General features: G+C 44.5%; 1 protein-coding gene and 1 long non-coding RNA gene across 4 annotated transcripts in view; one reads left to right on the top strand and one right to left on the bottom strand.

Annotated features, from left to right (window-relative positions):
* PHF20 (PHD finger protein 20) overlaps positions 1–12,637 on the bottom strand; it is a 143,767-nt gene that overhangs the window by 3,617 nt on the left and 127,513 nt on the right. For 2 of the 3 annotated variants that reach the window (XM_023626473.2, XM_023626474.2), the window contains 3 exons: positions 10,672–10,867; positions 5,263–5,668; positions 3,294–3,477 (listed from right to left, as the gene is read on the bottom strand). In XM_023626473.2, the coding sequence (XP_023482241.1) occupies positions 3,294–3,477; positions 5,263–5,668; positions 10,672–10,867 (786 nt within the window). The remainder of the gene's footprint in view (positions 1–3,293; positions 3,478–5,262; positions 5,669–10,671; positions 10,868–12,637) is intronic. The other variant, XM_070247600.1, reaches the window with a different exon arrangement.
* The window catches only part of LOC138920198 (uncharacterized), a 51,893-nt gene continuing 40,224 nt past the window's right edge, over positions 969–12,637 (top strand). The window contains exon 1 of the long non-coding RNA XR_011430972.1: positions 969–1,346. This is a non-coding gene — a long non-coding RNA (uncharacterized lncRNA). The remainder of the gene's footprint in view (positions 1,347–12,637) is intronic.

Here is a 12,637-nt window from a genome sequence, read left to right as displayed (position 1 = left end):
CTGTGCTTACCTTGGCCTGCCTGTAAACTTTCTAGCCCATGCACCAACCTGTACAGAGCATCTTTTGGACCCTGGAGCCAGAGGAGCAGAAAGAGGAAGACCCACCCAGTTCCTGTTCCTCAAGCAACTTGAGGCCTCACACACAATCCTCTCCCCTCCTCAGACTCGGCCACCCACCTTTCTTCCTATCTTTCTAAATCTTTTGCTCCTGGCAAGTTACTTCTCAGGGAAGCCTTCCCCAACTCTACACTCTGAATCTAGTCCCTGTTTTACGGGTGCCATGCTATCGCATGCTCTCCTCCTTTGGAGCACTTACCATGGTTTGTAATTATATATAGTGGGATGATTTAATTAATATCTGTCTCTACCACAAGACCAAGCTCCATGAGGGCAGAGGCCGAGTCTGCCTTGCACTCAATTGTGCCTGGAACACAATAGACACTCAACAAAGGCAGTGAGAGAACGTGGGAATGGCCTAGCAAAATGCCCCGCTGATGGCCTGGGCTTCACAGAGCTTACCTTCCCCCCCTCTCAGATTTCTTACTCGTATTTGGAGGTTCCAAGGAGGAACCTTCCCTCTTCCATACCCCAACAAGTACAAGGACTTGAAAATAAGAAAAATAAGACCACCTTCTCAGACCTGAACTTGAAAACCAAGAGTAAAGGATCAAAGTCATATAGGAGTGACTAGTGACCTCCCGAGCAATAAAAACTCCATAGTGACCAGTTTCAATACATTATTAAGTCTTAAAAACAAAACAAAAACTGGAAGGAGATAAGAGGACTGCTCAGCAAAAAGGCACAAGTATAAATGGAGAAAAGACCCGAAGCCAATGCTGGACAAGTTCCAACTGAGACAAGTCAGCGAGTCCGTCCTTGACAAGATGATCCTACAATTGCTGAGAGGCCCCTCCTAAGGTCACCATAACTACCTCAGATCTGGTTCCAGGCTCACTAAGACATCCCTTGACATTGTGGTGACTGAGGAGGCTTGCGAAGGGAGAAAGGGCACCAGTGTGCAGACTAGAAGACAACAGTCTCTGAGCTTGGTTAAAAGGAATATTTGGAGCCCCTAAAGCAGAAGCCTCCTCTCTAGAGCTGCAGGGCTGAAGACCAGACCCAGAACTGTGGCAGCCAACAGCATCTCCTCTGGACCCTAGCATCTAGCAGGCCAGCCTTCTCTCTGCACCATCTGCGGTACCATCACCCCAAGTTTCTCTTTTAAAGAAGGTCAAGAGCTTCTCAGCAGTATAATGACTGCAAGCAAGGCAGAAGATTACAAAGGTAAAGTTCCATTTCAAATCCACTCTCCCAGACCCTCTGGATAGAGGCCAGTGATCACTAAGGTAACTTTTTTTCTTAAGATAATATTTCTATTGCTAAAAGATTCAATATTTTCGTGGTCATTAAACATCTTTTGTCTTTTAGTTTTATGATACTGTTCATATAAGCTAAATAAATTATTAAATAATAGTTAATATTAAAACAATGACTTTTTAAAAGCATATATATTAGTCAATATAACAGCTTACTAGGCTTTTTAAAAAGGAATATTGTATCCAAATTCCCATAAAAGCTGAGCTTATCTTGATGGTAATTAGATGAACTGAAGAGAGTTCACTCCCTACCACAGTAGAAATAAAATGGGATTCTGATGAATCTTAATTAAATGCAATGCAACAGTCTATTTACCTGAATAAAATCTTTAAACTTTATAATTGATTTTCATGCTTCCTCGGTAACCTCCCTGGGCCTGGAGGATTAGAACACGAACAGAGTTTGTGGCCCCAAATCAGCGGGACACATACGAGGCCCTCTGGAAGGCCAGAGAAGGGAGCCCAAGTTTCTCATCCCCACCACACTGCCCACTCAGTGAGCTCAGGGCTGGAGCCCGAGCCAGCGGCGGGAAGGACAAATCAGTGAGTTAGAAGTAGGGAGACTCTGACTTCTGCCCTAAGGGCAGGTTCCTTTGCCAAAACAGAACAGTTCACCCTGTTTCCATGGTGCTAAGCCTCCTCTCAGGGACCCAGAGCCACTCCTACTGCCATTCTCTCAAAAATCTACAGTTTTCAGTCTGGCACTGATCCTCTTTCAGCTTTCCAACAGCAGGGTTTGCGCAGACAGTGGCATCAGTTACAATTCTAAGGAGCCCAAGAAAACCTTTCAGGAGTAAAAGAGAAACAGAAATGCCCTCATGATGGACCCTGAATTAGCCTCCCATTCGTAGCTCCCCAGGTTTGCTTCAGGAGCCGGACGTCCGCATGAGGGCCTGTAGGTCTCTCTTTCTCTCACTGTCCTCCAGCAGGGCAATCCCCTTTCCAGTGGAGCCAGTCCTCTTATCCACCCTGAGTCACCTGCTCTCCAGCGGAAAACATCACTCTCTTCAAGGCTCTGCTTCAGTCCCAGGAGTCCCAAAAGCCTTCATGTTACTGCCTCCCCTCACAACAGTTCTCCCCTGGTATGGCCTCAGCCATACACACGTCCTGACCACATCTCGTGACCCTAGCTTGTGTAACATATGGCATTTTTCTGATTTATTTCATCTAAGTATGTTTTATATCCCCAATTACACTAATAATAGCCTGACTGTACTCAGAATCCTCAAACAGAACATTTATTTCTTAATCGGGCTCCATGTTAAGGATGAACACAAATAATTAGGAAATAAGTGAACAATCAAGAAAGAATTTTGTCTTCAAAAACCAAACTGCCAACTTCCTGGGGATCAAAAAAGACTGAACTTGATCATGTTCATCATCACAAGTTCAGTCCTCCAGGCCCATCTGTTACCACTAACATCTGGGAGAAATACCCAGGGGCTACACAAATGACTCAATCAAGTTCTTAAATCTCTACTGATAAAGAGAAAGCTTCATCTTAGATTTTACCAAAGGCTAAAATAAAAGTTCTTTTCAGATGAATCCTCAAACATCCTAAAAACTCAATTAAGTCAAAGTTTCAATTCCCCACAGAACTTGGTTAGTTAAGATTTTCTCAATCATACGTTGCCTGCAGGCCGAGTCCAGCTGCTCTCCTGCACATTCTCCTTGCAGAAGGGACTGGGCAAGAGAGGCAGGACCCCTGGCATCATGAATATTATAGAAGTGCCCGATAAAGACTAAAAGTAAGGCTTGCTCATCTTGAGGGGAGAAGGGAGGTGAGTGAGACTGAAAAGAAGAGGAGGCAAGACTACAGCTGTCCCTGGAGAGCCAGACTGGGGGTTCAGAAAGCAGCTGACTCGGGCGGGCTCACAGTGCCTCCCAATAGGCAGGGAGCCAAGGAAGGAGCCCTACCATCAAGCTCCTTCTCAATGGAGTCCATCCTATGCGTGACTTCATCCTGAAGGGATTCCACGTGGGTCAGCAGGTTAAACTGCCACTGGTGCTGGGTGCTCAGCAGCCCCTCTCCGCCTCTGTCCAGCAGCTTCCGAGCAGGGGCTTCCTCTGGTAGGACCTTTTTAGAGACATAGTCCCTCACCTGGGGATGCAACAGCATTTAAGTTACTGAGTGGAGACAGCTCCCAGCCCCTTCTCCAACCAGCCAGTGTTTGCAACTATCTGAAAAAACAGTTGCAGTTGGAATACTCCAAATCTCTATCTCCCTTTCCTCCTTCTCTCGGGCACTGAGCAGATGCATGCCTGCTGTACCCATTGTAACCACCTCAGGGCAGCACAGACCTCTGGCTCAGAGGGCCTCACAGCTGCCTCCCAGTGACTGGCCCAATGGCCGTAGGCCTGAAGTAGCCCTCAGAGAATGGCTTCCAGAGCCCTGAGATCAGAGTAGAGCAGGGCGAGTGCAGACAAGGTCATATGTGGGAGTCAGACAAACTAGTATGAAGTCCTAGCTCTGTGTCTTGCTGAATGTGTGCACCTGGATGAGTTACTTCACCTCTCTGAGCCTCTGTTCCCTCATGGGAAAGATGGAAGTAGTAAAACTTACTTTAAAGATACATAAGGACGAAATAGGATAAGGTCTACAAAACACAGTGCCCACCTACGGTCAGCCCGCCATCAGGCTGAAAGAGATTTATGACTCTGATTGCTTTGTTTAGGCCCAGTATTTCCTGATTTTTTTTATTACATGCCAGAGCCACTAGGAAATCTGCCTAGTCTGCAGGATCACAAGTCTTTTCTGGAGTTTGTGATCTCAATCTTTCATTCATTCATTTGAAATGAAATAAATCCTAGCTAATATTTATTTAGAGCTTACTATGTGCAAAGCCATGTGCTGAGAGCTTTTCACAAATATGTTGCGCAATAACTGAGAAAGCACTGTCACTGGCCTCATTCTACAGGTGGGTGAGGAGACACGTCTGAGGAGGTGAAGTGACCCACTCAGAATAACACAGTGAGTGAGTGAGCCCAGACTTGAAACTGCATCTGTCTCTAAACACTGTATCTTTATCAGCCTTGCCCAGCACTGTTTAGACATGGGCAAGGGCACAGACCGAATGAGGTACAATACAATGCCCACTCTTGAGAGGCTTATAATCTAGGACACTCCCTCTCGGCAACATGCAGCAACGTATTTAATGCTGGTGATACCAACCCGGAGGGTAAAGTCAGAAAGTAAGGATGACAAGGCTGGAGAAGCTCTCAAATCACACCAAGCCTCACTGACAACTGAGGACAGGGCAGAATGAGACCATGAACAGTTAAAGATGACAACACTGACAAGAGGATGACACAAGGGACTCCAGAAGAGAATGAATTGAATAACAAAAATTAAGAGTAGCTCTTAGGAAAACTGATGAAACCAGCAAACATTCTGACAAAACGGACTGTTCTTACGTCAGGGCTACAAAGTTAGAAGCCAAAGTAAAGCTGTCATAGAACTGTATTGAAAACTTACACCCAACAAAACACTTGACTCATTCTCTGCTCATGCTAAGAATTAGCATCTAAGTGCAATTATAATGCAAATTGTGTTAAAGAAAAAATTCATTTTCCTAACTTAGTTTCATTTATTATCAAGTTCCAATCACCCTTTTCTCCTCGCTACTTCCCACCTCTCCAGTCCCACATCCACTGACTATGCCATTTTGTGGGCATTTCCCAGAACCAATGGTCTTCAGTTTAAGTGGGCTCTCCTGACTTTGCACCCATTTTAACAGATCAAAAAACATCTACGATAAGCAAATTTAAATATAATTTTACGATAAATACAATTTTATAATAAACATATTCCACAGAACATTAATCCTAGGAGAACTTACAAGCACTCGAACAGTGAATTAAGAACAAGTACAAGCGAGCCACATACCTTTGGGGAGCTAGGTTTGGGATCACCGTCCCCTCTGCTCCTGTCTTGGTCTAGAGGCCAGCCCAGACGTGGCGAGAGGGAATCGTCACCGTTCTCGCGGAGGGGGTTGACTGCTTCGTCGAGGGCAGAGCCCCGGGTCTCCACCACCAGCTTCTGCTCCACAGCAGGGTAATAGGCGCGGGGCTTCTGGTAGCAGTGCTCGCTGGTGATATACGACTCCTCCACAGACCGGGGCAAGGGCAGGGACAGGGGCTTCTCCATCACCCCATTCAAAGTTCTATAGCTTGGGGCTTCCTCCTTGCTCTTGGCTTCAGTGACATGGATGTGTTTGGAATGAGATCTCCCCTCCCCTGAGTGCTGTTTCCAAGGCTGACACCACAGCTGCAGATCAGGATGCTCCCTGCTTCTGTTGGGAAGGCACACATGGAAAGGGCTTTGTAGTAACTGGGACCACTGCAGGGGCTTCTCACTTTCCAAACACTCTCCCAATAGGGAGAAGAGCTCCCACCTGGGCTATCTGGCCACAAACCACCACTTGCCAAGCAAGAGGGAAAGTAAATCCACCGGCGTCTCTGAGGAGACCACTTGCAGGCAAGCTCTGGCTGTGCATACTAGCAGTGGGTGGGACTGGACTTGCAGTCTTTCCACTCCACCGCTGCTTAGCAGTGCAACTGGGACAAGTCACCCAGCCAGCCTCATGCCCATTTCCTCTGTGCAAAACTGGGCTGACCATGTGTCTGCCATCAACCACCGAGTTTGATAAAGATTAAGTGAACTAATTTGAAGGGAAATACTTTGTTGGTGGCAAAGTGCTCTTCAAATGTGACTTAGTAAAAATAACCTTAACTTATTAATAAACAACCACGACCATCCTGGCATGCAAGGGCACTCAATCATAAAAACACAATGATGACGGGGGCTGGGGCAGGGGGCGATCAAAACTCATCTATGTATAGGCCATCAATAATAAAAGCTTAAAAAATTCTTCTAAAATCTATTCTCACCATTCAAAGAGAAATGTTTGTTACTCAAGAACAGGGATTCTGATCCTGTTCTGGACCACAGACTCCTCTGGGAATCTGTTGAAAGCTCTGCCTACATGTATGTGCACATAAAACTCTGTGTATGACTTTAGAATTTCCCAGAATCATCCACTGTTTGAGTTTTGACCCAATAGAGGGTCATTAACTTAACTTACTGGATCATAACCAATTGTAAAAAAGGAAAAATAGAATACAAAATATCAAGTGCACTATTCTGAGTAGGTGTTTTGTGAAATTTTAGTTTCAGTTTTATATGTGTAAGTGATATAAAATGTATTTATTAGTGGGGGATATATATTATTTGAAGTTTAAAAACACTACTCTAGATAAACTTCACTTTTTATCTCTTCTTTACCACCTGGAACTTCCATTATAACCCTTGATTTTTTTTATTTTTTTTATTTTTTTGAAGATTAGCCCTGAGCTAACATCCACTGCCAATCCTCCTCTTTTTGCTGAGGAAGGCTGGCCCAGGGCTAACATCTGTGCCCATCTTCCTCTACTTTATCTGTGGGACACCTGCCCCAGAATGGCTTGACAAGCAGTGTGTAGGATTAAACCCCAGGCCACCAAAGCAGAGCGCACAAACTTAACTGCTATGCCACCAAGCCGGCCCCACCTTTATCATTAAATGAAAGGCAGGAAGAAAGGAAAGAGAGGGAGGGAGGAAGAAAAATTGTGGGCTTCTGGAGTAAGGTCCATGGGTTCCCAGCAGTTCCTAGCTGGGAGGGCAGTGCCCTCCAGGGGTTGTTTGGAAACAAGTGGGAGGAGCTACTCACATTTGGTTCACAGATGTGTAGAAATATGCAGGGGCCTTTCTAATTGTTACAATGATGAAGAGGACTACTGGCATTTAGTTCATAGAATCCAGGGATGCTAAACATCCTATAATGCTGAGGATAATCCCACACGAAGAAGAATTATCCCTTCATATAATTGTCAACAGTACCTTCCCAGCTCCCAGTTGAGAAATACTAAAACCAGATCAGCAGGAAAGCATAAGCTTAACTCAACCAGTAATTCTCAAATGTGGGTACCCCCAACACTTTACTGAAGCCTTCTTGCAGAAATGGAATAGACCATAAATATGCAGGCATGAAATGATCTTACAGAACCTAAAATTCTGCTCCTAGGGGGCTGCAATTATCCTTTCTCACCTCTCCCACTCCAGCAATCCACAATACCACTCCTACACTGGAGAAGGAAACAATGAGCATCAAGGCAGCCTGGGTCCTGGGCCATCTCCAGCAGGGTATCACAGCCTATACCAGGAATCCAAGACCCCAGACACACCTCTGAAATCATAACTGCATCAGGGGAAATGGAGTCATTGTTAACTTTCAAGTCTACAATAGTCTGAAATCTGTTAACATGGAGCATATAAGCCATAGTATGGACCTCCTCTTGCATGAAAATCAGAAAAGTCTTTTTGTCCTCCCTCCTACAATTTTTGCCCTCCCAGCTAAGATCTGAAGTCCCGGCTACTACTCCAGACAAAGATGACCCTGGCCTTCCCTTGTAAGCCCTGTCAATCATGAAGAAAGTATGTATAAGACATGTATGCTACTTTTTAAATGACAATAGATGCTCTGAAGTTACTTACTCCCAGTTTTGTTTGCCTTTGAAAATAAATCCATCAGGCCACTTAAGAACAATATTTCTGCAAATGAAGATCCTAGAGCCTGTGACAGCAAGAGGCTACCCATGTGTACACAGACATACTGGGACCACCTCCCCCTATGCCAGGACCTTTTCTCCATATATAATGACTAACAAGATCTCCCTATACCTTCTGAACTGCTAGAAGTCAGATTTAATTCCAGTACAAAGTCACTGCTATAAAGACAAAGGATCTAAAACAGGTATTCAGAAGGTACAAGTTTCCAGAATACTGGATAGGGCCAGGAGCACTGGCATTTCAGTAAGAAGAAAGAGAACACCATCTGATCGAATCCTCAAACGAGAAGAAACAGAAAAGTTTACAGTCAGGAGCATCACCTGAGGTTTCCCAGGCGTTCCCACGGACCATCTTCTACCTACTTAAGTCAACTTCTGGCATCTCGTTAAGAAACTCATTCAGTATATACGGGGTAAAGCTTTCTGATTTTATAAAATGTGAGCGAATGGCTTATCTCTGACATCCTACCCAAGGCTGGCACTTGATTCAGTTAACCTCAACAGAGTCTGCGGCAATGTCAGCTGATGCCCCCAGCAACTATCCTCCCTTTCTCTTATACCCACCTGCACCCTCACACCTGAGCACATGGCTAGCCTCCCCTCAACTTAGGTGTATTCACGAAACTGCTTGCTCTTCCCTTTTTCTCTATTCTCCCACCTGGGAGCTGGCACAGAGTTGAGGTACAGGTGAGACTGCGTTGACCATGCAGATGAGGGTAACCCCAACGGAATTCCAGAGCAATGAGACAGAAGGAACCCAAGCCCCTAAGTCCACAGACAGAATCCTGGAGAAAGGCCACCTACATGGCTTGGACCCCTGCCTACCCCCGGACCACTGTTTATGTGAGAAATAAAATTCCATTTTGTTTTAGCCTTTATCTTTTGAGTCTTTGTTATAGCAGCTTAGCTTTTACTCAAATTAAAAGGTACTCTTGCTGAATATGCCCTGCTCAACCACTCCTCATCATGCCAGTACTTGAAGACAGGCCTTTGTGCACCAGAAGGCAAGAGAAAGCAGACCCCAATTCTGCCTTCCCAGGACTCTGACACTCTACCCTGCCTGATGCCAAGAGGCTTCCAGGACTAATCAACACAAAGAAAACCATGTCAGGGAGTGGCCTGTCACGTCTAACTCACTTCTGGCACTGGTTTGTCATTACCGATGACTTAACTAAAATGGCATCCTATGGGCAGGCTCATGGGAGAACTTAAGGAGAGATTTTTACAGAAGAGAAGCTATCCTTGCCATAGACTGTGCTAATACCAAAAGAAAATTCATGGAACCACTGAGAAGAGGCAGTTAGAAAGGTTACAATAAGTACTTGATAGGAGCCAGGACTGGATTTCAAGACCTGGCTCTACCCCTAGAAACCATGGGAGAGTAGCTGCCCCACTCAAGGCCCCAACTGCCCTCTTTGGTAAAGTGGGGATAGGTTATAAAAGCCAACAGACCCCAATAACAGCCAAAGTCTTTCTCAGCTTACATGAACTTAGGTCATCTGACACATAGAATGCAATCACAGAAGGAAATTCATGCTCAATGTCACTCCTCAAACTTCTGCCCATTAAAAGCCCACAGTCCAGCTCCAAAAGGCCTAAAATTTTTCTGCATGAGAGCACATCATCAAGAGACATACTTATTAAGGAACCACTATGCTGGAGAGCAGGCCTGCCAACAATATCTCTTCCAGTAGCTTTCAATTTTACTTTGTTTACCAATCAGGAATGTTTAGGATGAATGGATAAACAAAACATGGTATTACATACAAAAAAATATTATTCAGCCTTAAAAAGGAAGAAATGCTAACACATGTTACAATACAGATGAACCTTGAGGACAGTATGTTAAGTGAAATAAGTCAGTCACAGAAAGACAAATATTGTAGGATCCCATTAATATGGGGTACTTAGAGTAGTCAAATTCATAGAGAAAAAGCAAAATGGTGGTTGCCAGGGGCTAAGGGGAGAGGAAACAGAGAGGAGTTGTTTAATGGGTACAGAGTGTCAGTTTTGCAAGATGAGAAGAGTTCTAGAGATTAGGCACACAGCAAGGTCAATGTACTTAACACTACTGAACTGCACACTCAAAAATGGTTAAGCTAGGGGCCAGCCTAGTGGTGTAGTGATTAATTCACATGCTCCACTTTGGCAGCCCAGGGTTCACAGGTTCAGGTCCCAGTCATGGACCTACACACCGCTCACCAAGCCATGCTGTGTTGGAGTCCCACATACAAAATAGAGGAAGACTGGCACAGATGTTAGCTCAGGACAAATCTTGTTCACCAAAAAACCCCAAAAGGTTGAGATAGTAAATTTTATATTATGGATATTTTACCACAATTTAAAAAAGAAAAATCCCCTCAGAACTTTACACCATAACAAAAAACAAACTAAAGTATAAATACATATACCACATCTTGATTATGGTGGTGGCTGCAAGGGTGTATACATTTGTCACAACTCAATGGACACTTAAAATGGGTGAACTTAATTATATGTAAATTATACCTGAATACAGTTGATTTTTTTTTAAAAAGAATGTTTATCATGTAACTGAGAATTTTTAGCAAAGGTCTCAAGCTCATCTGTCTTACCATTGATTTTGTGGCTTTCTAATTTCTCAAATTTATTCTGCTCTCACACCATGCCAAATCAGACTCATCCCCAAAGCTGCAGGTGCCACACTTACTGCAAGATGCTCATCTTGAGCTGTAGGCCATGCAGAACCTCGATCACTCTCTGCACATCGCCAAGAAGCTGGTGGGTGGCTACAATCTTCTTGGCATTCTGGTGGGAGTAGTTCTCTTCTAAAAATGCCAGACCATGCATATGTCCCCTGCTCAACCACTCCTTGTCATACCAGTACTTGAAGCCAGGCCTCTGACCTAAAGCAGTGACAATGAGAGAGTTAATACTTGGCCTGAAGGAAACCCAGACTATTTCATCATCACACAGTTATCACACAAACTATTGGAAGGATGGATTGGTATGTTCAGTGTGTTCATTTATTCATCCAATATACATTTACTTGGCACCTACTATATACTAGGCTCTTTATTAGGTGCTAGCAATAAGGTAGTGAGTAAGGCTTGTAAATTGCCTGATTTCCTGGAATGGCCAGAGGTGGTATGGGAACCTAGATACCTCTTTCAATGTAAATCACATCATTCCTTCTCCTACTCAAATCTTTCAATGACTTCCTATTGCATACCTAAGAAAACCCAAAGCCCTAACTCCGGTCTAATAAGGCCTGCAGAACCTGGCTCCTTCCTGCCCTTCTTGCCCCAGCCTTACAGCGGCCTCCTTTCAGCTTCTGGTACACATCCAGCTCTTTCTGGTCTTAGGATCTCTGCTTTAACACTCTCTCTGTCTGGAGCACTACTCCCAAGGCCTCTGCAGGACTAGACATTTACCACCTCCTCAGAGAAGCCTTTTGTTATCTCCCAAGGTAAGAGAACCTCTTCAGGGGCTCCCAGTTGTTCCTTATCTAGTTGCTTTTTCCCCTCAATGCATTCATCCCTATCTAACATGTTTACTTGACTGACTTTGACAACTGTGTCTAGCCCCAACTCCAGTAAGAGCCAGAAGAACAGGAACCACCTTGTTCATGGTTGTATCCCCAGAATCTGGCAAAAGGCATCTTGAATGGATTTATCAAATGGAAAGAAGCCCCAAGTCCCCCTCCAACTGTCACCTATCACCTAACTAAATAGATGGTCAGGCCCCCTCCCTTCTCTAGACTTCCGTTTCCCATCTGTTGCAGTGACAGATGAACTGGATGGCTTCAGTGGTCTTAGTCATTACAGGGATCTTAGGAAGGAGTGAAAACACAACCACATGAGACTTGGCAGTGTTTCCTGCTCCAAAAGCCCAGGGAACAGCTTTCAATCAGACTGCTGTTCACCTCTCCATATTTGTAACAACCCTGAAATAACCCACATAATCCCTATCAAGGTCCCTGGACTCTTTCTGGCTTTACTAAGACACATGGTGGGGATACACTTCAATTCTATTAAAAACATTTTTAAGCAACCTTTAATGAATAAAGCTGTTAAGTTAAATTTCTGGCCCAAGACACTGCAGAGTCAAACACAGTCTATAAATATGACAGACACTGAGAACTCAATTCAAGGAGAAGCCTATTTACTGTCTTGGCAGAGTTGTAAAAGTTCAGAAAGTGCACAGGAATTATCAAGATACTGTGTATGATTGTAAAAACAGAAAAGTAAAAGGAAAGAGTGAGACAGTAAAGTAGCAGAAAGAGATTTTAAACGCTGCCCTAAGGAGCCCTCAGGATTATGCGTGGGATCTCAAAGGCAGCTGCTGCAGGAGTGGCCAGAGCAGCACCAACTTGTTTTACAAGACAAAGGTCAAACACACTGGTTCTCATCTGTCTGGCACTAGCTGGCCAAGTGATCTTAGCCCAGACATGTCCCTTCTGGGCCTGTATTTGCTCACCTGTCAAATGTCAGGGCTGAATAAACTGGTCTCTGAGAGCCTGCCCCTCGATAATATTCTATGACTCACAGACTAATCTTCTGACCATATTCTTTCCTTAGGATAAAGGGACAAACAGAAGCAGATTCCTCTCCATTTATGGACTAATCTAGCACAAGGAGACACAGTGTCACAACAGAGGTCATCAGGCCCCGAGG

Source organism: Equus caballus, chromosome 22, assembly GCF_041296265.1.
Source record: "Equus caballus isolate H_3958 breed thoroughbred chromosome 22, TB-T2T, whole genome shotgun sequence".
Taxonomy (NCBI): domain Eukaryota; kingdom Metazoa; phylum Chordata; class Mammalia; order Perissodactyla; family Equidae; genus Equus; species Equus caballus.
This window is presented reverse-complemented; position numbering and strand designations above follow the sequence as displayed.